General features: G+C 42.1%; 1 protein-coding gene across 2 annotated transcripts in view; it reads left to right on the plus strand.

Annotated features, from left to right (window-relative positions):
- Positions 1-2,182: 2,182 nt before the first annotated feature.
- kremen1 (kringle containing transmembrane protein 1) overlaps positions 2,183-26,204 on the plus strand; it is a 60,205-nt gene continuing 36,183 nt past the window's right edge. For both annotated transcript variants that reach the window (XM_076150724.1, XM_076150725.1), the window contains exon 1: positions 2,183-2,537. In XM_076150724.1, coding sequence (XP_076006839.1) covers positions 2,459-2,537 — 79 coding nt within the window. In that variant the 5' untranslated portion in view covers positions 2,183-2,458. The remainder of the gene's footprint in view (positions 2,538-26,204) is intronic.

Below are 26,204 nucleotides of genomic sequence, written 5' to 3' on the forward strand. Positions count from 1 at the left end.
GCATTTTAGATACACTCTGGCAGATGTTATCATAGCCCACTGGTACATTAGCTCACTGCTGTTTCCGGCACAGGGCCCTTGTCAGGCTGTCCTCTTCATCTGCCCACACGAGGTGCATTTGGACGTAAAGGTCAGAACAAAACAAGCAACTACTCTTCTTCCATCTGGAGCAGGTACTACATGTAGTTCGCTCACTCAAAGGCTGTCAGACAATGAGTGAGAGAATGAGAGTACTTGAGTAAATGTATGTCGTTGTTTCTACCTGTGTCTGTGTTTCTGGTTCCTCTGTTCTTACTCTTATTAGAAAAAGGTCAAAGGAAAAAAAAAAAGAATATGTGATGGAAGTACATTGTTTTTATCTGTAGAGGACACAAAGACACAAAGAACAGAATAACAGTAACTCCAGCAGACCACATGGAATGTGACGAAGCTGCATGTATAGGCAAGTCCAATGTGATCACACACACACACACACACACACACACACACACACACAAACACACACACACACACACAGAGACAAAGAAGACAAAGACAACGTTACTGTGACAAATTAAGGTGAGACGCAATGCCGGACATCATGTTAATTTCCATATTGACACACAGTAGTTTCAATTAATCTTGGTACAGTGATAATACAATACAACGCTCCACAATCTAGCACTATAATACACAATACAAAATGATAAATATAAGACGTTTAATAACAGTGTACAAGCACCACAATTGATCATAGTCGCCTCTCTACTCACAGCTGTAATGAAAAATATATTACATTGACACTTATGGCTCATATAGAGGACAGCACTTTATAAACAATGATCTACTTTTTCTTTCATTTCACAGGGAATTATTGCAGATTTGACTCGTTATCATCATCTGCAAAATGGTTGTTATTAGTTACTGTACATTCCGATTTTACATTCATCCAGAGAAGCTCATGGAATAACATATATAACCATTATCTTTATGTTTTCCCTTCATTTTGCTTTCCTTCTTTCGTTGCTTTTCCATCTTCTTTGCCTTTATTCTTTGGCTAATGAGGGGTTATGTCACCCTCTACACATTTTGTCCATAATCTCCAATCGGTCATATGTTGTACATTTCAGTTATAGCTGTGGTAAAGTCTTAGTGTGATTATATTATAATAATTGCCTTTCTTAAAAAAGATGTCCCAGTGTTTTGCTGTATTCAGAGGTTTTTTCTCCACTAGCCACTGTCTTTAGGCCACAGTTACATTTCTGTAAAGGGCACACGTCACGCTAGATGACTTTCCCAGTGCACCTCATCTCAACTCGGGCTTGGCAAAGTAAATGTTAGGCTTATTTCCTTCAAGACTGGTGAGATCATGCTGGATTTTCTATTTTTAGGTGCCTGACTGCTCTTTTGCTTGGACATCAGTGATCATGATGCTTGCAGTAACACCAGAGGGCGCTGTTTTACACTCAGGTTTCACTGCCAGTTAGAATGGTCAGTGGTCAGACGCACTGTGAATAAGCTTTACACACCCTCTGCACCTGCTCCTGTCCTGTGGAAGAGAAAAGCCACCAATATCTGTGCACATCTTGATTTAATATTCAGATCTGATTGCGTTTAATTTTGGAAGAACATGTAAGGGGAAGTAAACCATCAGATTGGACAGCCAGAAATCCTAGAAATGTACAAATATGATCTTTATGGAAATTGTAGAGATGGACTGGGGAAGTGTGGAGATAAACTGCTGAAAACAAAACACCAGAGAGGTTTTTTGTTTTTTAAATTGGTTTCTGCAGCCTTTTCTCGTGTAAAGCTCACAATGCTGAAACTTCTGTTTTGTAGATTTTCTCAAAAAGTAAGAGAAAATAAAGTTATTATTCAGTGGCTGCAAGTTTCACAACAGGAAAGAAAGTAGAATAATTCCCCCAGATGCCAAACATTCATCTACATTTTATGATTAAAGGGCCACAGAAATTTCACCAGGACAACCCACATAAATGTAAACATTATCATTTCTTTCTCTATTTGTTCTTTGTTGACATGCTTTTAATGAGGGGGGGACAAACTCCAGGTCCAGTGTTTGCAGAGGATCCAGCAGCGAGTTCAGTTGTGTCGCACTGACTCCATCCTCCTCCCCCTTTCTCTCTCTCTCTCTCTCTCTCTCTCTCTCTCTCTCTCTCTCTCTGCTGCTGCAGGTTGAATCTGTTGCTCCTATTTCCTGTCACATGGCTTGGAAATAGGATCCCTGCTTTCTACTATCTGGTCCCGTCTCAGTGTGTCAGTGTGTAGTAGTAGTAGCGGGACCTGCCTGCCTCAAAGTTCACAGGGACTTTTTTTTAAAAACCGACTCCTGCACAAACCCCAAGCAGTCAGACAGAGAGACCGACAGAGAGAGAGACATCCAGCCAGGTCCGCGCATCCGTCCACCCCCAGGTCCACTCCCGTCCACCTGAGACCCGGGTGAAGACTCTTTAACAACACGATGCATTCCTGGACAGTTCCAGCTGTTCTTCTCCTCACTGGCTTCGTCTCTTCAGCGGCTTTAAGTCATTTCGACACCGGTAAGACAAACTTTTCTGCACACGATCTTTGCGCCTTTTGTCATGTGGATGTATTCGATTACAGGTCTGCGTTGTTCCTCTTTTGCGCACTATACACACTCTTAACAAACGGTGTCCTAAACACCACAACTCCCAAACCCCAACTATTCTAGGGAATATTATAGGAATGCTTCAGTGATAAAAGGCATGTATAACTCCTAAGCGCGCCAGATGGACTGTGAACACGCGTGCGATTGTTACTTAAATGTAATAGCGATGTTTTCCTTCTGGATCGAGTAGAACAGCAGGCGGGAGTCGCGCTACTTCATTCATAGTTCACCGCCTGGCAGTGGGAATAATAAAGCAGTGCTTCCCAAAGCGCATGAAGTCTGTAATTACGAGGGTTACGGTAGCTGCCAGCACAGAAAGAGGAGCGGGTTTGTTGTTATTTGTTGAGTTTGAAACACAGGGCGGTGAGGTAACGTGTGACACAGCGGCGATCACACGGTTTCACCGATCCAGTTGCCCGCCTGTTTTGCCCGAATCCCAAAGTGTGCTCAGGCGTCCCGGGATCCCTGCATGGCGTGGGATCTTGCCAAACATGGTGATCCCGGCTGTGTCATTGAGGAAGATGTCGGTTTGGATAGGATCTCGTTGTACAGTTCTTATGGTTGCAGCGTCGTTTCCCCGCTGTGGAAACCGGCCGAGGTTCCTATCCAAGCAAACCCAGCGGCTTTTACGCACATCATGCGCTTCTTCTCCTTGTGTATTGACCTGATCTGCCCTCATAGCTTGCACCAAACGATAACAGTACTTGTACCGAGTGTATTTTGCTTAAGAGTAATGTATTCAAGTTTATTACCCAGTTCAACGTCACCGCTGTTTATGCATTTTAGGGGATTTCACGGGTTATTGTAGCTTTAATTGAACCAGACAGACATTCATTTCCACCCAGGAATGAACTTGAAGCCCTCGGCCCAGTTATTTGATATCAGCCATTTAAGTTGACATCAAATTCAGGCTTAAAAAACACACAAATGCATGCTTGGTCTATCTGCAGAACTTCAAAGAACCGGATCCCCATTCGAAGCTGTCCTCCCAAAGAGTATTTCGTTTAATGTGAATATCTAATAATGATGACCACACAAACCAAACTTCTCCTTGCTGTAATTTGTGCTGCTTTTCATGTCGAAGCAGCAAATCCTCCTGCTTTCCTTTTTAATTTTTTTGTCTCTTAATTATACCCTTGGATTTCAAATTAGAGGGTCCACCATCTGGGCTAGTGCGTAAGTACTCCCATGTGTACCTATGTATTAACAAAGTATTTAAAGCAATGGTATTCCCCCTCATAACACTGGGGAGAAAAGGGCAAGTTTATGTTTAGTTGAAGTCTGGGCCATATGCACTGTACAATAAAACAATAATGTTAAAAGTGAGTCCTTAGTTGTAAGTAGATTCCCTTAATATATTTGAATTTCAATTAAATCTGTCTTGATTACAGCCACATTTACCTTTCTGCCATTTTGCAGTTTGGTGGTATGTTTTACTTAATTCCACACATGACTGGCGTTATATATGAAGGCACCGCAGAGTTGAAGCAGAAAACTGGTCATCTAACTGGAATGTGAGTGGTAAACATCAGATTTTTTGGCCTCAGTTTTGTCATAATCAAAGGCCGAGGGCGTCTTTCCAGATCAGCTGATGATGATGAGAAATCCAGTAGGGAGAAATTAACTGAAGAAGAGGCAGAGGTAGTTCCTTTCTCCACCAGTGGTTTATCCTCCACAGCCAAGAATGCAACGTAGCCACAGCATGGTGTGTTTTGAGTAAGATCATTGTCTTCACCCACAAACACTCTTCTGTTCTTGGAAGTTATTGCAATTAAAGCTTTCTCCACCTACACATAAAGTAGACGTTGACACGTTTCTGTTAACACCCACAACTACTGGAGGCTGGTGAAAGGCATTTTGGGAAATGTAGGAAATTGTAAACGTCAGGGGAAGCGGATGATGTAGGTCCGGGAATACCAAGTGTAAAGTATCAACTATACAAATCTGTATGGTAGAGTTACTAAAATTTGATCTGATCTCAATGGGACAATAGGCTGGATCTTAACCCAAACTGAAATGCTACATCATTGCTTTGGCACATGAATATCATGATAAATGTACTTTAAGGGTTTCTACAATTCCTGAAAAAAAAGGATCTTGTCAGAAGCAGAACATCTATAACAGGTTGATAATGTAATAGATTGCTTGTACTTCATTTGTTACCTCAATATCTCCTCATGTTTTTGCACCTTCTGGTTGCATTTTGCACATGTGAACAACTCTAAGTATCCAGGTGATGTGAAAAGGTAAAGCCATTTGTTTTTGTGTCTGTGACGGAGCTCTTGAAACAGTTACACGGGCAGAGCGCCACTGATGGGGCTCTTCACGCTATTAGTTGTGGTTTTATGTGACTAGCATCATATCAGGTCACATCCTGCTTGATCCTGCACTAAAGCATAATCCTGCACAAATTCAGCTGTATGCACACACATCCAGTGTACGCACATACACAGAGTTGCATTTGTAGCAGTGAAGGGTAGAATGTGTTGTTGGTAGCTGTGGTGATGATTGGTATGCAGAAGCCAAGTGCCTTTATGCAACCTAAAAATATGAAAACGTTGTCCTCTGCCACACATCATACTTCACATTCCCAGTATAGCACAAGTGTTAACCACAGACTCTCCATAATGCATATAATTTATCTTCCAGTGCTGCACCTGAGCTGAGAGGCTTTATAAAGAAGCCCCGTCCAGACTCCCACATGCTGTTTTGTCTGACTCCGGCCTGCCATTTGTTCACTTGGCAGCGTCTTTGACCAGAACACAAATGTACACACAAGTAGAAGCTGAATCCTGTCAGAACTGTCAAGACGAGGCGTAATTGAGTTGCACTGTATGCCGGTAGTGAAACTGTTGGTGTTGATGTCAAGAACAAGCCAGAACTGGTCAGTCAGAGGGGAATGACTGTGTTCTTCATGTTCCTGGTCTTGGTGATTGGTGACCTCGTTTCTGGGGCACAGTTGGGTGCAGATGGATGCGCATACATCTACGTACTTCTATTGTTTATGTAGCTGATGGGGATGTATTGCTGTTGCAGGGAGGTAACTCGGAGATAATGCTTGAACTGTTTCAAGACTACTAACAGTAGGCGCTTTCATGGCAAAAGTTCAGAGCTAAAATAGGAATTACAGTTGAGAATAAGAACATTGTGGTTCTGCGCACACATTCAAGTACAGTTCAAGCACTTTGAAGAATATGGTAAATAGACCAAGAGACATCTACACCCCTACAGCCAAATCATTCACACAAGACGGAAACAGAACTCACTGCCTGACAGTTCTGCATCCTAAGGAATTATGCCATTGTATCATTTTGCTAACATCACGCTGAGTCTCACACACTGACGTAATCAGAGGATGTTGGTCAGCGTCCCAGAATAGGGTCCATTTTGTTGTGCCACATACTGGCCCGCCTGTCAGACCCATTTCAATTACTTGTTGTTATGACTATTATTTGTTCAGACAGGGAGTCTTGAATGGCCTCCTAATGCAGCGACGAGATCCCTCATACACTTGACCCACACATATACAGATTATTCTACACCTTGGACCGAGCAGCCCAACCGCACAAACCGCCAGCATCCAATCAATGCTTCATTCACCTGTATGACAACTGCTCATACTGCACCTAGAGTCTTGGTACCAATCTATAACAAGCCAGTGTATCTAATTCCACCTTTAACAGTCATGTATAGCAGCAAGCGACAAAATAAGAGAAGAACAACAACATTGCACTTTCCACCTGTGTACGATTTTTCACCTTAAAGGAAAAAACAGAACAGGTTGCGTGTGTTGAGTGGAGGCGTGGTGGAGGCGGTGACATTTTCGCAATAAGAAATTCACTCTCATTGTGTCAGAGCTGTCAGAAATGAAGCCCGGTGAAGAAAACATCAGGTTAAATGCATTCAACCATTTGAGGCTGATAGGCAGTGAGAGGTGCCTTGTGGGGTTTCTTTTCATCAGTAGTCTTTGCCAAATCTCTGCTTAACTAAAAATGCATGAAATAACATGCAGGTTCACAGCTGGATGATTAGCAAAGCCTGGTTTGTATGCAGCCAGGTTCCTTATCAAACTAACTTGCCGCAGGTGACGCGGCTCGATTATTTCCAGGCCCGAGCGGAGATCCTCAGCTTTTTGTGCTCATTCAACACTGACATGTCGGTCGTCCCTTGAAGAAGAGCAGACAGCAATTACGCAGATGAATAGACGAATGACTTGCATCTTGTGATTGCTCCTCTTTGTAGCTTGACGCATGCAAATGACCTGCTACAGAACCTGGCAACAGTGTGTTGCATGTGGCAACCCAATTACTCTCCTGCTTCATGTCTGTTCACTCAGGTACAGCAGGTGAGAGGAGACGATTGCAAACTATGTGTGAACTACAGTGCAGTAGCTCAGACAGAATGTTGGATTGTGTTTTGGTTGTTGGCACCAGTTGTGCAGCTGTTGCGTTCACTTAGTTGATGCGTGATTGATAGCGACCTACAGTGGGTGGGTTGTGCTATTGTCAGATGTTTAGATTAACAGACAGAGAGTTTTTTCTGTGTGTGCCTGTACACACACCTGGTTGAAAGGCTGCCAGCTTTTCAAACAATACTTCCTGTTGGTGTGTATTCACTTCTAGGGTTTCACCTAATTCCTCCATTAGTCAGGATTGATGTGTTTTCTGCATTTTTGTGAGTATTTATCGTCTACATACTGACGTGTGTGTCTATGTGTGAGTAGAGTTCAAATGCAAGGCGGCTGTAGACATGCCCAAGTCCCCTCAACCTGCCTAACCTTTTGAGAGACGTTACCCGGAAAACAACAGTTTACAACTCCATACCCCCATACGACTCCAACAACTGGCTAGCATCAATATCATATACAGTAATATATCAGCACAACAACAGCAACAACAACACATAATCTCTCTTAATTGAAATTTATTGATTTTCAAACAAAATGTTGTAAACTGTAAGACGTTTGCTGGTATGATGTTATTTTTCCTGTATTAACTTTACTGTTTCAATTCTACCGATGATTTCTTTCATCAAATCTAATCTAATTCCAGGAAAGCCCCGCAGTCAATCGCAACACACACACACACACACACACACACACACACACACACACACACACACACACACACACACAAACTTGTCTGCCTTTACCCTGTCCCAGACTCTCACACCCACACACACCCGTATCTGTCTGGACTAACTCCCCCCTCTGGTCTTGTAAAGCCTGTTGTCCATACAGTAAGAGTGTAGGTTATGACTGGGCTCCATCGACCTTTGTAACCCTTCAGACAGAAGGATCTTTGTGTATTTATGTGTGTGTGTGTGTGTGTGTGTGTGTGTGTGTGTGTGTGAGTGAGAGAGAGAGAGAGAGAGCGAGCGAGAGAGAGAGAGAGAGAGAGAGAGAGAGAGAGAGAGAGAGAGAGAGAGAGAGAGAGAGAGAGAGAGACTCACTCAGGAGATAATAACAGACCGTCTTCAGCCGTTTGAAGAAACGTGAGCTTGTGTTGGCAGAGGTGATGGTGACGGAGCTGGGGTTAGAGGAAAGACAGCGGCCTCCTAAAGAGTTTAACATAAGGGCTTAGGGTGTGTGGGTAAAGCCTCTGTGCTCAGTGTGGGCAGTGTCAGTGGGCATTATGGGAAGAAGGTTCATACATGGGGTCTGGGTCTCAGATGTGGGCCCTGTGGTCCAGCCTGCTTTTCCGGCTCAGGGATGGAGATGGAAACCTCCCCTCCCTCCCCCTGATGAGCTTCTGTGCAGCTGACATAGTTCAGACAAACCACTGTGGTGGACTCGTGTACTTCTGTGTGTGTGTGTACTTCTGTGTGTGTGTGTGTGTGTGTGTGTGTGTGTGTGTGTGTGTGTTTGTTTTCCCCTATGAAATACTCTCTGCTTTTACCATGAACATAACAAACACTGACCTCACAATGTCCTCAATCTGAAGGTATAAAAGCTTGTGTGCTATCTCTGTTAACATCCAATCATTTTCTTAAAGGTGCACAGAGAGTCTTTATAACTAGAGAACTCAATAGCTAGATGTAAATTCTGTTCTTTGTCATTTATGTGCATATTACAGAGGATTACTTCTCCTGGGAGAATCCTTGTTGCTGCTTCACCACTTTATGTTTAGCAGAGCCATTTCCCCCAAATCTACAACTAGTTGCGTAAATGGTTAGTTCATCAAGTTTCAGTCTCTATTTGAGGTGCCTGCATAAACAACGGTAACAGCAGATCATTGTTTATTGCTCTTCTCCCTTTAACTGCTGAGGCACTATAGCTGAATATCAGTAAGGTAGCAATGAAAAAGAGGGTTACGGATGCTTTTCATGTCCGTCTAATCTGAGTAAAGACAATGTTGATCAATGGATTCATCTAAACCCTAAACATGTGAGCTGTATCTAGAATGTGTTGATTGTTTACACAGTAAACCCAGTCAGTCTGACTCCTCTTTTTTGCATGCTGGGATGAAACCCTCATAAGTTTGTAGATGAATGCCACAAAAGGTCATGTTCAACCAATGACCACCAACACTTTGTAGTGTGGCTTGGTAAACGTTGCTAGTATTGTGCTACTCACATCAGTTGAGAGACCAGCTTTCATGGCAGAAATAAAGTATCAAAACTCATAGAAACCACTCAAACAACAACTGTCACGGCCCATCAGTGTGTTCTAAACACTATTTTTAAAAGGCTTAATACACAGTTTTTTATTTTCTTTCTAGCAGGATGAGCCACTTGCCTATGTCTCACGCACAATAATCGATTTTGGCCACTAGGGGGTAACTAGAAAGGAATATGCAATTTAAAAAATGTAATATATTTTACCCATCTGATGAATTCCGCAACTTCTGAGAAAAAATATCTTTATCTTTAGACTCAATGGTGAACATTGTCTTAGTCAATAAGCACGGGACACTAAGTGTCCAGTCTCGTATCGGAACCTGTTTGCTGAAAAGAACCGTCAATGACTTTATGGAGCTTTATGGAGGATGAAAGCTGAGATATGTGAGAAAATGATATATTCAATCCAGCGCTGTCTGATTGTTCAGTGGCTGTAACACGAGCCTGCACTCGCTGTTTGGCCTTTGATAGCTGAGTTACCTGCATTGAGAAGCCAGACAGAGAGGAGAAAGACTGAGAAGCAAAAGCATTTTTCTTTTCTACACATCGCTACACTTATGATGCTCAGCATGTCTTGACTTGTGAAAGTTTTGAAGAATTCCCTCATTCACTTGGCTGTAGTTGAATCTGGATCAGTTTGCAACAGAAGAAGAAGGAAAATATGTGTGTGGCTGCCGACCATTTACTTCCTGTTGACCTCTGGGTGGTGCCCTGCAAAGGTCAAGTGGTGGGTAACGCCCTTGTTCTTCCATGCCAGCGGATCGGACCGCCCAGAAAACCACCAACCACTAAGACGGAGAAACAGACCTAGTTATTATAAACACAATCATGGTTATTATCATGCCACTGTGATTCTCATCCTGCCGTGTTCAAAGGCTTACATTTGTTTGATCAAAGCACCTCTGTCTGTGTTGTTGCTGCTCTCTCCATTTCTCTTTTTAAACTTCCGCCGAGTGCAACTCTTTCATTTTTGTTTTGCCTGCACCTTGTGCAAATCACCACCTGCTCATGTGGCTGGTTGGGTGACCCAGCATGCAAAGCAACCAGACCAGTCCCAGCTTTAGCATGTGTGAAGGAGACGGCGGCAGGTGTAACCTCCCCTCCAGAGGTGACAAGGCGTGACGGATGTGATGTGTATGTAAAGCACGGCGCGGCGAGAAAGAGAGGTGTCCCCAAACAAGGCAGCGTAGGGTCCAGCGTGTCATTCTGGTCCTTGATCCATGAACACACACTCCAACGAGACAACATGGAATTAAGCTGTCAAGTTGCTGCCCGCTCTGCCACTCTGAGGCTGACTTTTCGATCACGTGGAGGTTGTTCATGGCTGTCAAGCTTGAAAAAGATAAACAATGTTTAGGTGGAGAACAACACTCATGTGGCTGAAATTGCGGTTTGTGAGGTTTTGCCTCTCAAAGGTCAGTGGACCAGCCATTGTTGTTTTCTGAATGAGCTGTGACATGTTGGTTTTGGACTTGCTCTGGGAAACCATGTTACATCTTTATGTATTTCTCCACAACCATCTTTGTGTGGAGCTCTCTCATCAATGTATCATCATCATTTTTGATACCAGTGTGAATATTAATACCTCACTACTAATTCACTCACTTTCTTTTCAGTGGACACCAGTCCCTCTTTCTCTGCCTTAACATTTGCGTATGCATAGAGACCCATTGCTCTCATCTTTGCTTGCGCTCTCTGCTGCAGTCTGATTCCATCAGCTGGAACACATTCTGGTGCTAAATCTAATAGTCTGGGAACAGTAATGAAATAGCATACATCCTTATGTACTTCTATGAATTCTATTAACTCTCAGACAAACAATTGCTTTCTTATCAAAACTCAATTTAATCCTCAGCAAGTGAACTTTGAATGGATATGTTTCAGGGCCCAGGGGAGGAAGTGGCAGACCCATTAGAACACTAAACAAAGTTGTTTTTTGCGTAAGAGTTGGATTTAAATAAACTGTCTCGATAATAGAAAATGAAGCTTTGCGATCCCAGTGCTCATCTACTAGTGTATGATTTCAATGAGAAAAGAATTTCTTTTCCTTTGGTTTGATTTGTTTTGGTGCAAGCCCAAAAGCCATGCTGACCTCTCATCTCTGTATTTCTCATTTTAAACACACTATTAATAAAGATCTTGGCCTTAGTATGATTAAGGCAAATCAGCTGTTATTCTTTCTTTGATTCAAACTTGTAACTTGTTCCAAACATCGCGCCAGTGATTGGTGGGGTGTTTTGCAAAATTCCACGCAGACGGAATTTCAAAGCAACCATGTATTTTTGTGGTGTCACTTGCAATTCTAAGTTTTGAGAAGCGTAACCAAGAACATAACAGGAGGATATTGAATTGCTACTGTGTGAGACATGACCTGTCCAGCGAACCTTGGTGCTTTTTATACTCTAGTTATAGTTGGGCATGAGCCACTGAGCTCTGCGCTGTAGTGCGGTAGAGTAATGGCAACCACTTTAAATAAATGGAGAGTAATTTCACTGCTGAGCACCAGGGTCTGGTTTGTGTCCAGCTGCTCCAGTTTGTGGCCAAAGAGGCAAATTGTCGCCTTTCCTCCATGCAGGAAACGCCCACAGGCTGGATTGAGTTGACAAGGCCAAGCAAGTGGACATGGCTAAGTGGACAGAGCAAACATTTGGACAAGTAAAGGGAGTAGACATAGCTAAGTGGACAGCAAATAAAGGAACAAAGTCAGTTAGTGGGCAGAACTAAGAAGCCATGACAGCAAAATGTGCAGTGGATCACAGAGCACAGAACAGAGTGCTGACAATGTGGCCCTAAGAAACACAGAATTTGTTGGGTCAATATTCAAGTCAAGTCAATTTGACAGCGCAAATCTCAAGTCAAGTCCAAAATAGAAAGTGAAGAGAAAATCTACTGAGTATTTGCTGTTCACATGCTCTTGTTAGAATTTAATTTCTACTTTGTTTTCTATCATTGTTGTTTGACATCAGTTTTAATATTCAAAATACAACTACAACAGTTTTGTTTCCCGAATCGTGAAAATAGGACAACAGAAGGTCTGAGGAGAAGATATGACTTAAAACTTTTGAAACTGAAATTTGCCAAATCTTTATGATGACCAAAACATAATGGACATAATGGAAGCAGTTAATCCAAACCAAGTGTAATTTTAGCCGGTCAAAGGCAACATTCCAGCCAAGACCTAATTTTTGTAAGTCTGACTTCCAAGTCCAAGTCTTAATGCTCAAGTTGTAGCCTTTGTTTAAAACAATATGTTAATAAAGGTCCATTAGCCCAGGTGATACCCTGCTCTGCTAAATGAAACCTTTGAGTTAACTGAGCTCAAACAGTCCAGATCTATAATGGAGCTTACTTTAGAGTGCATAGGAACATCTCAGTCCATCATTTTCACAAACAACCATTGTCTTACAAGTAGAGGAGTCAGTGCTATCCCATTGCATTGTGAAGACTTTTGAAAGAGGCTGGGACTGAAAAGGGATGAAACCTAAGTCGCCGGGAGGCCCTCATTTAGTTGTCTGTCCTGCATTGGAGGTGAATACAGCTCCCTTAGGTGTGTAGCAGCCTACGTGGCACCAGCGCATGACCATCGCCAAATGAGGGGTGGTCACACTCGGCCGATGCCATGAAACAGAATCTGCTGGCCCTCAATGGATCCTCTGTAATGGATCTCCATCTCAGGGAGGGCGACGGGATGCCCCCTGTCTTTTACCAAAGCCATCTGGTTCGCAGCACTGCTGCTCTTCCCAAAGCCACACAAACCACAGTGAAAAAGGATCACTTTCACAGTCAAGATCAAGAACTGGAGACGTGGCTGGTTAAAAGGGGTCTCAATATTGAACTCTGGGGTCCCCCTCTATAGCAGCCTGTTGTGCTGTTGTTAGAGGTTTGTTGTGTTGAGCTTTATCTGACAAGCTTTTGTGATTTGAAAGAACTGTACTTCTTTTGAGAGTGGGTCATTCAGGGAGTATAATTAAAAGACAGGGAAAAGAGCAGACATTTTAGTGAGTAGCCAACCTTAAATTGTGTTGAATGTGCACTATTGTGATCATGGACAGACTTTATTCTAAGCCCATCAAGTTTTGGATGTAAGACTAAAAGGACTCTACCACTGTTTTTGGTGATCCAATTGATTCTAAATCATGTATACTACTGAACTTCTTACGCTATAGATAAATTCTTCATACACTGTTAAAATCAATAGCAGGCATGTTTTGCTGAAGTTAGTATTATTAGGTAATGCATTACAGACAGTGAAAGTGTACTTGCAACAGTGAAAATCAGTGAAAACCACTAACTGCTTGGCTGTTATAAAATACACATTCTACATGGGAAACTCCACGGCATTCATTTGAAAATGGCCAGCATCAATGTAAAGCACTTGCAGTTGCACAGCTAGTTTTGCTTTTCTATGCAACAGAAATGGATTTGAATTGTAAGAAAACTTGAATAACCAAGCAGGGAAGGAGGGAGGAAGGGAGGGAGGGAGGGAGGGATCGTGCCCATGCCACCATCTGTAGTTTACAAAGATGGACAAATCAAATAGACTGGGGCCATTTTTGATGTGATTTGCTGCTCTTTCCAAAAACAAGCTCACTAAAGATTCATTGGATGCAGATGGGAGCATGTTTGCGCGCCACACATGGGGCCTGTTAATGTAGAATTACGATCAAGAAGCAAAAGCTGCAGATTCCTTGAACCTCAGTGTTCAATCAATCATTGTTGCATCTTTTCAATCATGACCAATCCCCCCCTCCACACACACACACACACACACACACACACACACACACAACCCTCCGATGTCAACCCTAGGATGAGCGAATGCCATAGTTGATCTTCTTTAGTTACATTTTGATCACAGCACATGGCTCTTAGCCTCTTGCAGCCATTTCATCAAGTTATACCCAATTTCAAGAAACCACATAGTTCAATTTCGGAAGAGAACAATTACAAAAACAGGCCTCAAAGTTCCTCAGGATCCTCAGGCTAATGTGACAGTTGGCCTTGGATTCAATAGAGCACAACATCTTATCTTTTCTTATTTGAAACAACTCTAAGAGTCTAAGAGAATAAATGACAAAAGGCAGATTAGACAGAAATTGAGCATCTTCTATAGTATCTCAGCTCAAAGCACAAAAAGACAAACAAAAGCATAAAAAGCAGAACTACATAAAGTGCCAAGATTGCATCACTTAGAATGGATTATTTCATTTCCAAACAGTTGAGTCATAAATAAACGTTTTTTTGCTTTCTTAATGTAATAAATTCCCCCCTTTTTCTATATCTAGCAAAATGTACTTATGTTATTATGAAAATGTGGAGCAGATGTTTACAACCCAAAGTTGACTTCTTCCAGATGGCTGGTGTGAAAGCCACAAGGTGAAAATCTGGAAAATCTGCTCTTTGTAAGCCATGACATCTTTTATTCTTTGGACAACAACTTTTTTTTTCATCATCAAACAAAAAGATTTCTTCATCCATAGACAAAATGATACACCCTCTCATGGTGATGTTTAAGGAGTATCTTATTACAATAAAGAGATCATATTTTGTCATATGTTTGACCTTTAATTCGAGACGCAAGTGTGTGGTGACCAAAGCGATCAAGTCCATGTCCAGATTTAAACATTTTCCTTTGAAAGACGACATGATAGTATGTTTACATAACTGTGACGAGTCCCTTCAGTGTATTTTAGCGTAACATTTATTTAATCCTTTATATGATCCACTTATCATTGGGCTTAGACTGTTATACTGAGCTGCTTATGTCACTCACCATCAAACACAAGATCTATCTATTTATTTCAGGAGAACCTAAACTTTCACTCTAGTGCAAATTTCTTGACAAATTCTGCAAAAAAAGAAACTTTTATAATTACAATCCTGAAATAGATCAAAACTGAAATGCTGCTAACTTGCCCTAATTTTCAATATTAAATGTTTGAGCCACATGTGTGCACTGGCAGGAACTCTTCAGCACAGCAGGAAATAACAAAATTAAACTGGCAGATGTACCGAGTCAGGACTCAAGCTGGACAAGGAGTGTGCACCTCAGGGAAGTTACATACAGGTTATTGTCACTCTTTAAAAATGGAACAGCTGACACCTGCTCCTGCCATGGTGCAAAAACAGGCTTTCACATTAAAATCTGCAATTTTCCTGCAAAACTCATTGGTGAAACTACACAGTGCTGTACAAAGTCAGCACCGGCACAAAACAAAGCTCATTCATAGAAATTCTGTTGCGTTAATTAGCGCCAATGTTAACGAACTGCAGCATATTCAAATGACTGTTTCCTGTGGTATGAATGCAAAATGGACATATCAGATCAGCAAAGTAAGAATAGCATTTAACTGTTAACAGTGCTGCATTTCAAGAGATGGGGCACAGATGAATAATTCCCAATAATTGGCAAAAAAAAAAATGCCACAGCTGCTAAACAAAGCCAAAACCATCAGTGTGACATCCAAAGTGATGAGAAAACGTCAAAAGAGGGGTGATGAGTAAGAAGACATCTACCAGGATACCAGACGCTGCTTCACTTCTCGTTCTTCATACCTTCTTGTGTAAGCTTCCCTTCTCGGTCATACCTTCTTGTTGTAAGCTTCACTTCTCGGTTGTTCCTTCTTGTGTAAGCTCCTATTTTTCTTTATTATTCAAATTCTTACTGACATGTTTTTTACTTCTTATAAATGATTTGGATTTCATAATTACTTGACACACAGTGCAAAGGAGGTGGGACCTGCGAGAGGTTTAGGGACATTTTATGAAGACCTCACCCACATTGATGGGCAGGTGAGAATAGTTTAATGTGAGTAAAGATCATCTGTATGTGAGTGCGTGGCTCTTCTATGTCCAGATGGAGTCATATCACCTTGATCTTTTTACGTTGATATCTTCCCTCACCTATTTGGAGAAGGGTGTTGGCAAGTCAACAGAGTCACGGCCACACAGCTTCAGTCTCATATCAGTGCTTAAGTTCCTCGACCGACACTTTTCCCTCAAAGGAGAACTCTGTGATTCTCCTGAAATGTCCCTTAAACTGCTTCATACACCTGTTTGCCATCAGAACTCCACCAATCTCAAACACACTACAACTCTATGCTTTCAACAAAAGACAGTGAATGCAGTGAAAAATCATCCAGGATCAGGTTCTCACTGGAATGGCCCTGTTTGCTTAACCAGCACTGTACACAACTCTCACAGTCTGTGAGAGGTGCCGTGAGACCAAAACAACATATGACGACCGAGACGAACGCTTGAAAGTGCAGGAAAAGTGAGGAAGTCAGGAAAACAAGAACAAACAGAAAAAACAGAATAACTGAAATCACAACACTGATAGTTAAATATTGTGCTCTTTTGTCTCTTTTGATCTGGTGCAATGTTTTATTATTTTGTTTTGTTCTCTGACCAGTCAGGCTAGTCAGACCATGACTCCCGCCCTTAGACCTGAGACCTTTATTTATCTGAACAAGACCTCTTCCCTGGACCCTGTAATCACACAGGATCTCTGAGAGGGAGGAGGTGGTGTCAGTGTGTGTTGGTGTGCACGTGTTTGTGTGTGTCGAAGATAGGGGGTGTGTGAGGGGGGGGTCAGTAGTGGTTGCACACAATCCCCTGAAACAGCACTGACAGAGCTCAAACCAAACCACATATAATTTACATTCTTCAGATGCCAGCTAACCTGAGCACAAACAGGCCGATCGAAAACAGGTGTGTTTAGCGCCAACACGCCTCTGTATGTCCGTGCTTCACCTTCTTGTGAGGGGAGCGAGTCAGCTACCACGCTGCGCTTTGATGTCATCTAGTTGACAGACGCACGCACGCGCTACACACCACGGCCATTAGTGTTTTAGTATGTTTCACCTGCCTCACATTGTCACATGACACTGTGACTGTGGAAGGCACAAGTCCATGTTTAGTCTCTTTTATCTCTTGTTACCTTACTTTATTCATTGTGACAGCGGTATTGTTGTGGTAAATGAGTTGTATACACTCATGTTGACCACTGGTCTCACTATGGGATGCCAAAACAGTAAAAAACGAGTCATGGCAGGACAAATTTTCAACTAGTTTTTACATTAGAGCAAGTCCTTAGTTCCAAGTCCAAATTTAGGGAAACTAAATTCCAAGAGATGAATGCTCTTTGTGGCTCTTTACCATAGATACCATGTATGCAGTTTTTGATACTTACTCAGTCTCTAACAAATAAGTATTGAATTACGATAAACAACTACACACACGTAAACACCCAAACACTCAAAATCAAACACGCAAAATCTACAGTCCATGGAGGAGTGGGTAAGAATGGCACCACCGCAATGACACTGGCCCTGCCACTGATGGAACAAAGACGCTTGTGTGTGTTAATATGTGTGTGAGAGAGCAAGCAAGAGAGAGAGAGAGAGAGAGAGAGAGAGTGTTTGTCCTTTCTTCCTTCCACATCAGATCCATCTTAAAATACTGCGGCTGCTGTACTGATGAAAATTGCTCTCTTTCATTCTTACTGTAAGCCGGTTGGGGGAAGCGTGGGGGTGATGAGGAGGGAGGAGTGGAATGATGTGGGTAGGAGAGGAGATTAATGCGTGTTTTGTCACTGCATATATTTATCGGGGCATCTGACAGCGCCAGTTGACTGAGAGATCATCTTACCATCCGTTTACAGGGAAAACAAAAAAGAAGAGAGCGAGTGGAAAACACCCACATGGAAGACACACTTTGCTATTAGCAACAGTGAGCCATCACGTCTTGTTTCACAAGCTGTAGATCTTTTTGTTATCAAAGGCGCGCAAGCCCATATGGGAATGTGTTTCTATTTCTACAGAAGACACCCATTAGGGAGACATATTTTGTTTGTTTGCTGGTAGAGGGGCCCAGCACGCAGCTGCGCCACAGAGCTCCCCTGGAATGGGGTTTCTGGCTCCGAGCTCAGGCTGTTGGTGTTGCACGCATTGTGTCGGCGTTTGCTGTTCATTTTACAAGCATGGACTTTGTTGGTCCACTCTCATAACATAAGAAATGTGAAGTACAACAAGTGTTACTCCACTGGTGCAATGTACAAGATGGACATAATTAGAGTCAGTCTGAACAATGTGCAGGATCATAAAAACCGTCTTTGTCCCACCCTGACTCATTCTGTGGTCGCCTCTCTGCTTCCCTTCCTGCCTTATTCACAGTGGAAAGTAATTAAGTACATTTACGCATGAACTGTACTTTTTGTACAGTAGTGTCTTTCTTTCTTTCTTTCTTTCTTTCTTTCTTTCTTTGTTTCTCATATCTGACATGGTTGTTGTCCATACTTGTGTACATTAAACTGCCTGTACTTGTTTCCTTTGCATGCAGCAGTTTGACCATTAATAGTGTGTTTTTCCACAGTGCTAAAGGATTTGAGTCTGCCATCGCTCTATTTCTCACATCCTCTCAGTGTTCTTTGCTCTAATTTGCCCTTTGGTTTAATTTAATTTGGTGCAATTTTGGACATATTGATCCTTGATGAGTTAATTGAACCCCCCTCCCTCCATCTCGTCCCCCCTCCCTTTCCCTTCGCTCGGGTCTTGCTTTCTCCGGGGGTTGTTTACTCTGGTGTCAGTTCTGGTTTAGAGCAGGTTCAATGGCAGGTGTTGAGTATGCAGGAGATTTTCCCTTGTTGTTTGTTTAACCCTGTCAGCTTAGAGGTGCGTGGGCACAATGTGTGTGCGTGTGTTAATGACTGAGAAACAACAGGAGACAAGGACAACATTAGAGGTGGAGGCGCTTTTAATCTCTTTTGGCAGGTGGTGAGTATGACTGGAGGAAATCGCACAGAGGTGTTAGTGGGAGGTAATTAAACGTGACACCCCGTCCGCCCTCATGTCAGGTTTTCTGGCGAGCCCTCTGTCGATATTTCGCCAGCGGTTTTAATCCCCAGAGGCTTCAGCGAGTCCCCGAATGTCCTTTACGTCATTGCTAGAGTCTGCAGACTATCAGTCACTGGAAGACTCCCTGCCAAAGTAAACTCTCAACTGTCCGGCCTCGTTCCATCCCAGTCCACTCAGAGCCAAAACCCTCAGTCCATCTGTGCTGCCAAACGTCATCGCAGTCACTGTGGGAAGCACCGCAAAGGTGGATGTTATATGTTTAATGCCGGCCATCAAAATTCAGTACTTTTCTGGTATTGACTAACATTGTTTCAATATCAGAGACATAAGAATTTTTTGGGATCATATCTTACTTGCATGCACATATTAAATGAGGCTGTAATGTTTTGTTCTTTTATTTTTCATAATTTCTTTTATACCATCATCATCACCAGTAATTTGACTTCAATATCAATTACATACTTGTCTTGATACAGTGTGAAGTCTTTGTTTCTTTCTCATTACAGCAGAAAAGTACGGAATTTCTAGCCCAAATTTGTGTATCAAATTAAAACCTTTACTGCTACAGGAACCATTAATGAACCTGTGTTAGTCCTGGTATTGAACACTTTAGAAGTCCTTCTTTTTATTTGCTAATTATCTTTCTATTTTTATTTTCACGGGACTAAAATTCCGGGCCAGAAAGCCGCTTCAGGCTCAAACCTCTTATGCTTTCCATTTTGTGACAAGAAACTTCAAATGGAGAGGTTTTTCTGGCAGCCCACTCTGACCACCACTGGCTCCAGCAGAGGGGTTACATTAGCCTCTTTCCATTACAGAGCTAAATAATAGGGGCTGAACAAGAGCGAGATGGGGCCGTGCTTTATAGGTGCAATCCAGCCCCTCTGGCAAGGACTCCTGTGGCTCTGTGGCCACCGTGGTCCTGAAATGAGGAGGTGGGGGTAGAGCTGTGGTGATGGAGGCTATTTTGGGACTGAAAGAGTGCTGGGTTGATTGTGCTTGGTATCAGAGGTTACAACCTATGACAAAAACAAGAAGAAGGCCAGTAAACATCTCCTTTGCATCTTTTTGCACTCTCCATGACCCTCGTGCGTGAATCTGTTTTAACACAAACCTCAGAGTGCTTACAAGAGGAAGAGAGGAGTAGTTAATTAACTGCCACTGTTCGCACCCATTGTTCAAGAGAATGTGCCTTGTTTCTAGAAGTGTTTTCTTTTGCAGTGTATATGTGAAAATAAAGATAAATGTGAAGCTGTCCCCTTCCAGTTCTCTGAAGTCTGATGTGGTTTTGATGTGGAAATGGATGCTGTTGGCGAAAAGGAGAACCAGACTTCTGCTGCAGCCATCTGTGTCCCCCCAGAAAAGAACTCTGTAACCTACTACAGTACATCTGGCCTGGTTTGGCTCTGCCCTGGACGTGTTAGTACTACACATGTTAATGAGCCCCGCTGCAGAAATGGCGACCAAGACACATCTTGGGGGGGAACTGCCAAAATCTCCACGTTAACAAGTTGATTTTGGTCTAGTGTTGAGTCCTTTTATAGATTATTTCAATTTGTTTCAAGCACAAAGTTGCTATGAGGAGTTTGTGTCTTATTCTGTTAATGGCTCATTTCCAAAATGCTGCAAAGCGATGATATGATTTTGCTTCACTGGCGAAAATATGGTTTTTAGTACTTAGTAATCGGCAAAATGAAGTTTTTGTTGTGCACATTGTTGCAAACGTCTGTCGATTTCTCTGTTTTTGAATGTTTGTGGACTTTGGAAGGTGTCTAAAGCCTTTTATGGATTCTCAGTACAGCTCCAGTTTTTGGTGGCATAAGTGCATGTAGCAATTGCTTTTATGTTAGAAAGCTTTTCTTTCAAATAGGCCCTTAAAAAAAGAATTTTGTCTCGTTTGCATTCGTTTTTGTTTGCGGGAATTGCTATCTTGTCATAATCCATTTTGTGTTGTGGATAAGGAACAGGTGATTGATATTGTAGATCCAGATGAAGGTTGCAGAACCACCAGAAAAAAAGAAAAAAAAGGTTCAAGAAACAGAAGTAGTTATTTTGGGTTGCTGCACCTGCTATGCAGATACTGACAACCCACATCCCAAAAGTTAATTCCTATTTTTAAAATAGATAAAGCAAGGAGGAGGAAACACAGGTTTTTAATGGTGGAATGATCCACCCACTAAGATCCAGTCTTAGCCCAGGCAGAATCCACATATAGAGTTAATGAAGTCCTGACATCAGAAAGTCATTATCCAGATACAGAAATTGAATGTCACGCTAACATTGCTGTTCAAGCCTACGACACTTCACTGTGACAAAATGATGTAGACTATACATAGATAGACTTTACATAGACTTTGTGAATGAATAGACACAGGTAAGTAGTGGATACAGGAAAAATCTGTTCACACATCTAAACCTCCACAGCAGGCATTTGTAAACAGTTAACAGTAATGTGAAGTATGTGTGGCCTGTACTTAAGGAGCTAAAACTGGCTTCAACCTGCAACATGGTGGTTCTGGTTTTGTCATTGTGGATGATAATCAGAAGATCCAGATACATTTGTTCCCATTGTTTAAGTAAGATTAGTTATTTCATTACCATGCAGATATTACAGTAAGCCTGTTTTGCTGTCCCGTGAGCTCAAACCATGTAATAAAGATGGAAGGAAGCTGTTTCTGTCAGCCCTCTTTGAGGAAGCAGTCAGCTGTAATTATCGCTGCTTTTCCTCCCTCGTAGCAAACACAACAAATAAGTGCTCTTGTGTGACCTGGCAACGCATTTCAGAGAAACCGTTTGTTTGTGAGCTTGTTTGTTTGTGTTCTGGTGATCACATGACTACAGCCCGTACACTCTCTCTCCCTCCCTCCGTCCCTCTCTCTCTCTCTCTCTCTCTCTCTCTCTCTCTCTCTCTCTCTCTCTCTCTCTCTACTCTTTACTTAGAACATCAAGTGCATTTGAAGTCACAATGTGGAAGTCATTAGCCACAAATCCCACCAAATATAATAACAGGGTGATTAGCTCTCTTTCAATGATCCTCTGCTGTTTTTGTTTTTTTTCTCATGTCGGTGTGGTGCAGTATCCTGTGAGCGCAGGGCTTGGTTGAGGGCGAGTCCTCCTCCTCCTCCTCCTCCTCTCCACCCTTCTCCCATTCCTGGACTTTTTCTATTTGTAGATCTGCATGTATTTTATAGGAGCTTTTACCCCTTTAATGCGGTGGTGGTTCTGTTTCCCATCACGGCCTATGATGAAACCACAAGAAAGCCCAGACCCATGTGACAAGAGCTCAACAGTTGCTTGGTGACAAGGAGACGCGTGTGAGATTGCGCGGTGGGTGTCTGTAGGTGGCGTTGATGGTCCAATCAGCAGAGGGGCTCTTTATTTCCTCCAGGACTATGATGAAATAATCATATTCACACTACCTAAACTTAAGATGTGACTTTTCGCCTTAGTCTGAGAGATGTGTGGCCGTCCGCAGGGCTTTTAAATGGTCCATTCATCTTTACGATGGCCTCACTTATCTCGGAGTCCTTGCAGATCCTCTACTTCCCATTCTCACCACAAGCAAATGGTGCCTTGAAACCACATCAACTCTTCATCTCCCTCCCGGTGGCAAAATGCTGCCATATTTACCATCTCGTTCTGGAAAGCTTACTCGGCCACAGTTGGGCGAGATGATTGCCAACAGCAGCTTGATCCAAGCAAACCATGTGAAGACAAACTCAGCTCCATCCCCAAACTCTGGAGTAAAGTTTCCTGGTGGAAGAGGGCAAAGGAGACACGTACAGAGTCATTTTGATCTTTCGATTTGATACAGTGCATTGAGCAGCCAAGCATACAGCCAAATTCAGTCATTATGATTCCCGCTCTGTTCCGGGAGATGGTATTTGAAGGACGTGAGCTCATTTGGGATGCAGTTGGTTGCCCTGTCCCTGCCTGATGTTATCCTCTTTGGCTGGAGCAGTTACAGTCGTGATTGCCTTTGGAGAGCAGTGACTCATGATTGTGCTTGTGTCAGTGCCAAACTCTCAATTGCAACATTTCCTTCACTTTCACTTTGTTGCTCCTCAGCTTGAAAAATATACATACAATGAAAATGTATCAAACGCTCCCCAACCTTCTAAACCCCAAACCATAATTACAGCACAATGGGCTATACATTGTGGTATACATATCCAAATGAGAGCAGAGAGGCTGGTGTTTATTCGACTCTAGGGAAAACTGGGAAGAATCAAAATCAGAACCAACAGAATCTCACCGCCCAGTACCGCAAAGGATCTGCTGCATACTGATCCTTACATGACTCCAACACAATCTGCAGGCGTATTTTACTCTATATACCTTTCTACTAAGATGAGAAGCTAAATAGGCTACTACATAAAAGTAAAGGTGGCTTTTTGTACTTTTATTGCAGCTTTTAAAAATATCATAAACTATCACAAGGAAGAACAAATTTCTCTGTATGTAATAACGATGCTAACTTGTTCTGGTAACCTCAGAAGTAAAATCACAAGTCTGTAAAGGTTTTCACACACACACACACACACACACACACACACACACACACACACGCTTACTATTTGAGCATAATGAATTCTGAGTTAGGGGGTAAAAACATTAGAAGTACTTAAGCCGCTGGGCCGGTGCCCATGAATTATTGATACATTAATCAATTTAATCAATAATTAATTGATAACATTTATTTATTTAATTACAGCTCTAATCTGATGAAAAATAGGAATCACTACTTATGTCAGCGGTAGTCAAACTAAGTATACAAAAATAGCATATCATAATGTGATTTCATTCAGAAATAGTTTGTTGAGTTACTATTCTCTACCATTTTGGTGCTGGAAATTCCCTGACTGGTCTCATGTGCTCTCCATTGTGATGTGATGTGGTTTGTGCTCAGAGGTGACAATTGCTTCTAAAAACTTTTGGACAACTGTGTTTTGTGAAATGCCAAACATTCTCTGGTTCCAGCTTCTCAAATGCATGAATTTTCTCTGTTTCATATCAATGGAAAGTGTTGTGTTGTCCCTTATAACTGTTGTTCAGACAAAACTAGTAATCATTTCATCAAAAATAAATAGTTGATAATGGAAAACAGTATCAATTGCAGTCCTACACACACACTGCTCCAGTCTCACATGTATTCAGACAGATTGCTGAGTGTGTATCTTTTTAACAGTCCTCATATGTCAGCAGGATGATTATATCCCTATACATCTTTCATTGCTTCATTTTGCTCTGATGGTCAGAGTGTGACCTCTTATTCTAACACCATTAAGCTGTTTCTGTACTTTTATGAACTTGTGTTCCGCTTCAACCACTCTCAGCTGCTATCCAGAGGTTGATCCGCTCGCACGTTCTATTTATTTGCAGAGAGGGAGGACTCATTTACAGACAATAGAGTGGCATCGTAATTAAAGAAACTTGATACCCTGCTGCTCCTTACTGCTGATGAACTCCTGTCAGCCAGATGATGGATAGATGATCAAGTTGACTACACAGAACTGCACAAACAACTTTAATTAAAAACAGCTTCGGGTGAGAAGGCGGGGCCTCTTCTGTTGCTCTTAAATTAACAAACATTTTAGCTGGTATTTAGGTCACTTTGGCTTGATTATTATTATGATTGTTGTCCAAGATGCAGTGAAGACCACAGTCCACAGTTCAGCTTTGGGAGTAACAATGTAAAATTGCTACATTGTGGTGCTATTGAATCTGAACTGAACCTGTGTGTCTTCGTCCCCTTTCTATATTATTATATTATACAGAAAAGTATCACAACATTTAGCCTGTTTACTAACCAACAAACAAACTGGGCTGAAAAGAGGACCTCTGTCAGCATCTTTTGGACCTTGTTCTTTGAACTGAATCATTGATGCTGCCCAGCTTCTCTTGAGCTGTGAAGATACACCCACAGCTTCGATTTTGTGTTGCCATCCAATGCTACAGACTACAGAAGTCCCCACAGAAATGCTTCTCTGCACAAGAGTTGAAAGGGGAGGGCAGACAAGGTAGGGACAGCAGAGGAGAGATGAGAAGAGGATGACAGAGAGGAGAACAGAGAGAAAGACATGAGACAGAGAGGAAGCTGGGAGACTTTGGACTCAAAAGAGAATGAGAGAGAGGGAGAGGGAGACTGAGAGAGAGAGAGAGAGAGAGAGAGAGAGAGAGAGAGAGAGAGAGAGAGAGAGAGAGAGAGAGAGCAAGTCTTTGGAGCACAGCTGGCTCACCGAGGGGCATAATGGCTGTCATATTGCAGTGCATTAGCTCATGCGGAGCCCAGACAGCTCGACTTAAAGAAAGACTTGGGTCATTGGCTAACCACTTACATACAATGAGACCCCTTGGACACCAGCCAAACAGGCATGGTTTTTAAAGTCTTAATGTTTGATTGGCAGGCATGATGTGAAAACTTGTTGTTTGTCTCATGTGCTCTTGTTTTGTAAGTTTCATTGCAGACAAATTAACATTAAGAATTGTTTTGTACACATTGTAAGAGTTGAGAGTAAATCATATTATAACTTTTAATTACTGCATTGATACATCTTAGTTGCCTGGTTTTTGGTAAATATTCTTAAATGTTTCAATGGGAATTTGGTGGAAAGTACTGATTTAGCTGTTTGCCGTTTTTGCTGAGGGCAGTGCCACCATGTGGCCTTTCTAAATTGCAAATGTTATGCAGTCTTCAATAAAGTTAGACATTTTTTGTTACTTGTATGCCTCATGCAGCTGCAACCACATGCTGTGTGTGTATATGAACTCAGGGATTCTGCAAATGTTTTTGCCCATATTTCACATATACAAATTACAGCAACTTGGCTTTAAGTCTTACAGTATATTTGACACATTTTACACAATTTGTCCTTGTGCAAAGCGGTAGTGCTGTAAGGCAGGATGTGGGTATCTGCCAATAACTCATGACGGCCATCAGCAAACAGCAGCAGATGCACGTTCAAGGTTTTCATTGAAAAAAACATTCATTGAAAACAATTTCTGTGAAGCCTTTATGAAGGCTGCATTTAAACGTTGCACCAACCTTTGTATAAAAGTGTCTTGTTAATCTCAATGGCGTGCACAGAAAAGCCGGTTTGATCCCT

The sequence above is a fragment of the Genypterus blacodes genome, unplaced genomic scaffold (assembly GCF_046128005.1).
Source record: "Genypterus blacodes isolate CSIRO-AG114 ecotype Tasmania unplaced genomic scaffold, CSIRO-AGI_Gbla_v1 ptg000053l_1, whole genome shotgun sequence".
In the NCBI taxonomy this organism is placed as follows: Eukaryota; Metazoa; Chordata; class Actinopteri; order Ophidiiformes; family Ophidiidae; genus Genypterus; species Genypterus blacodes.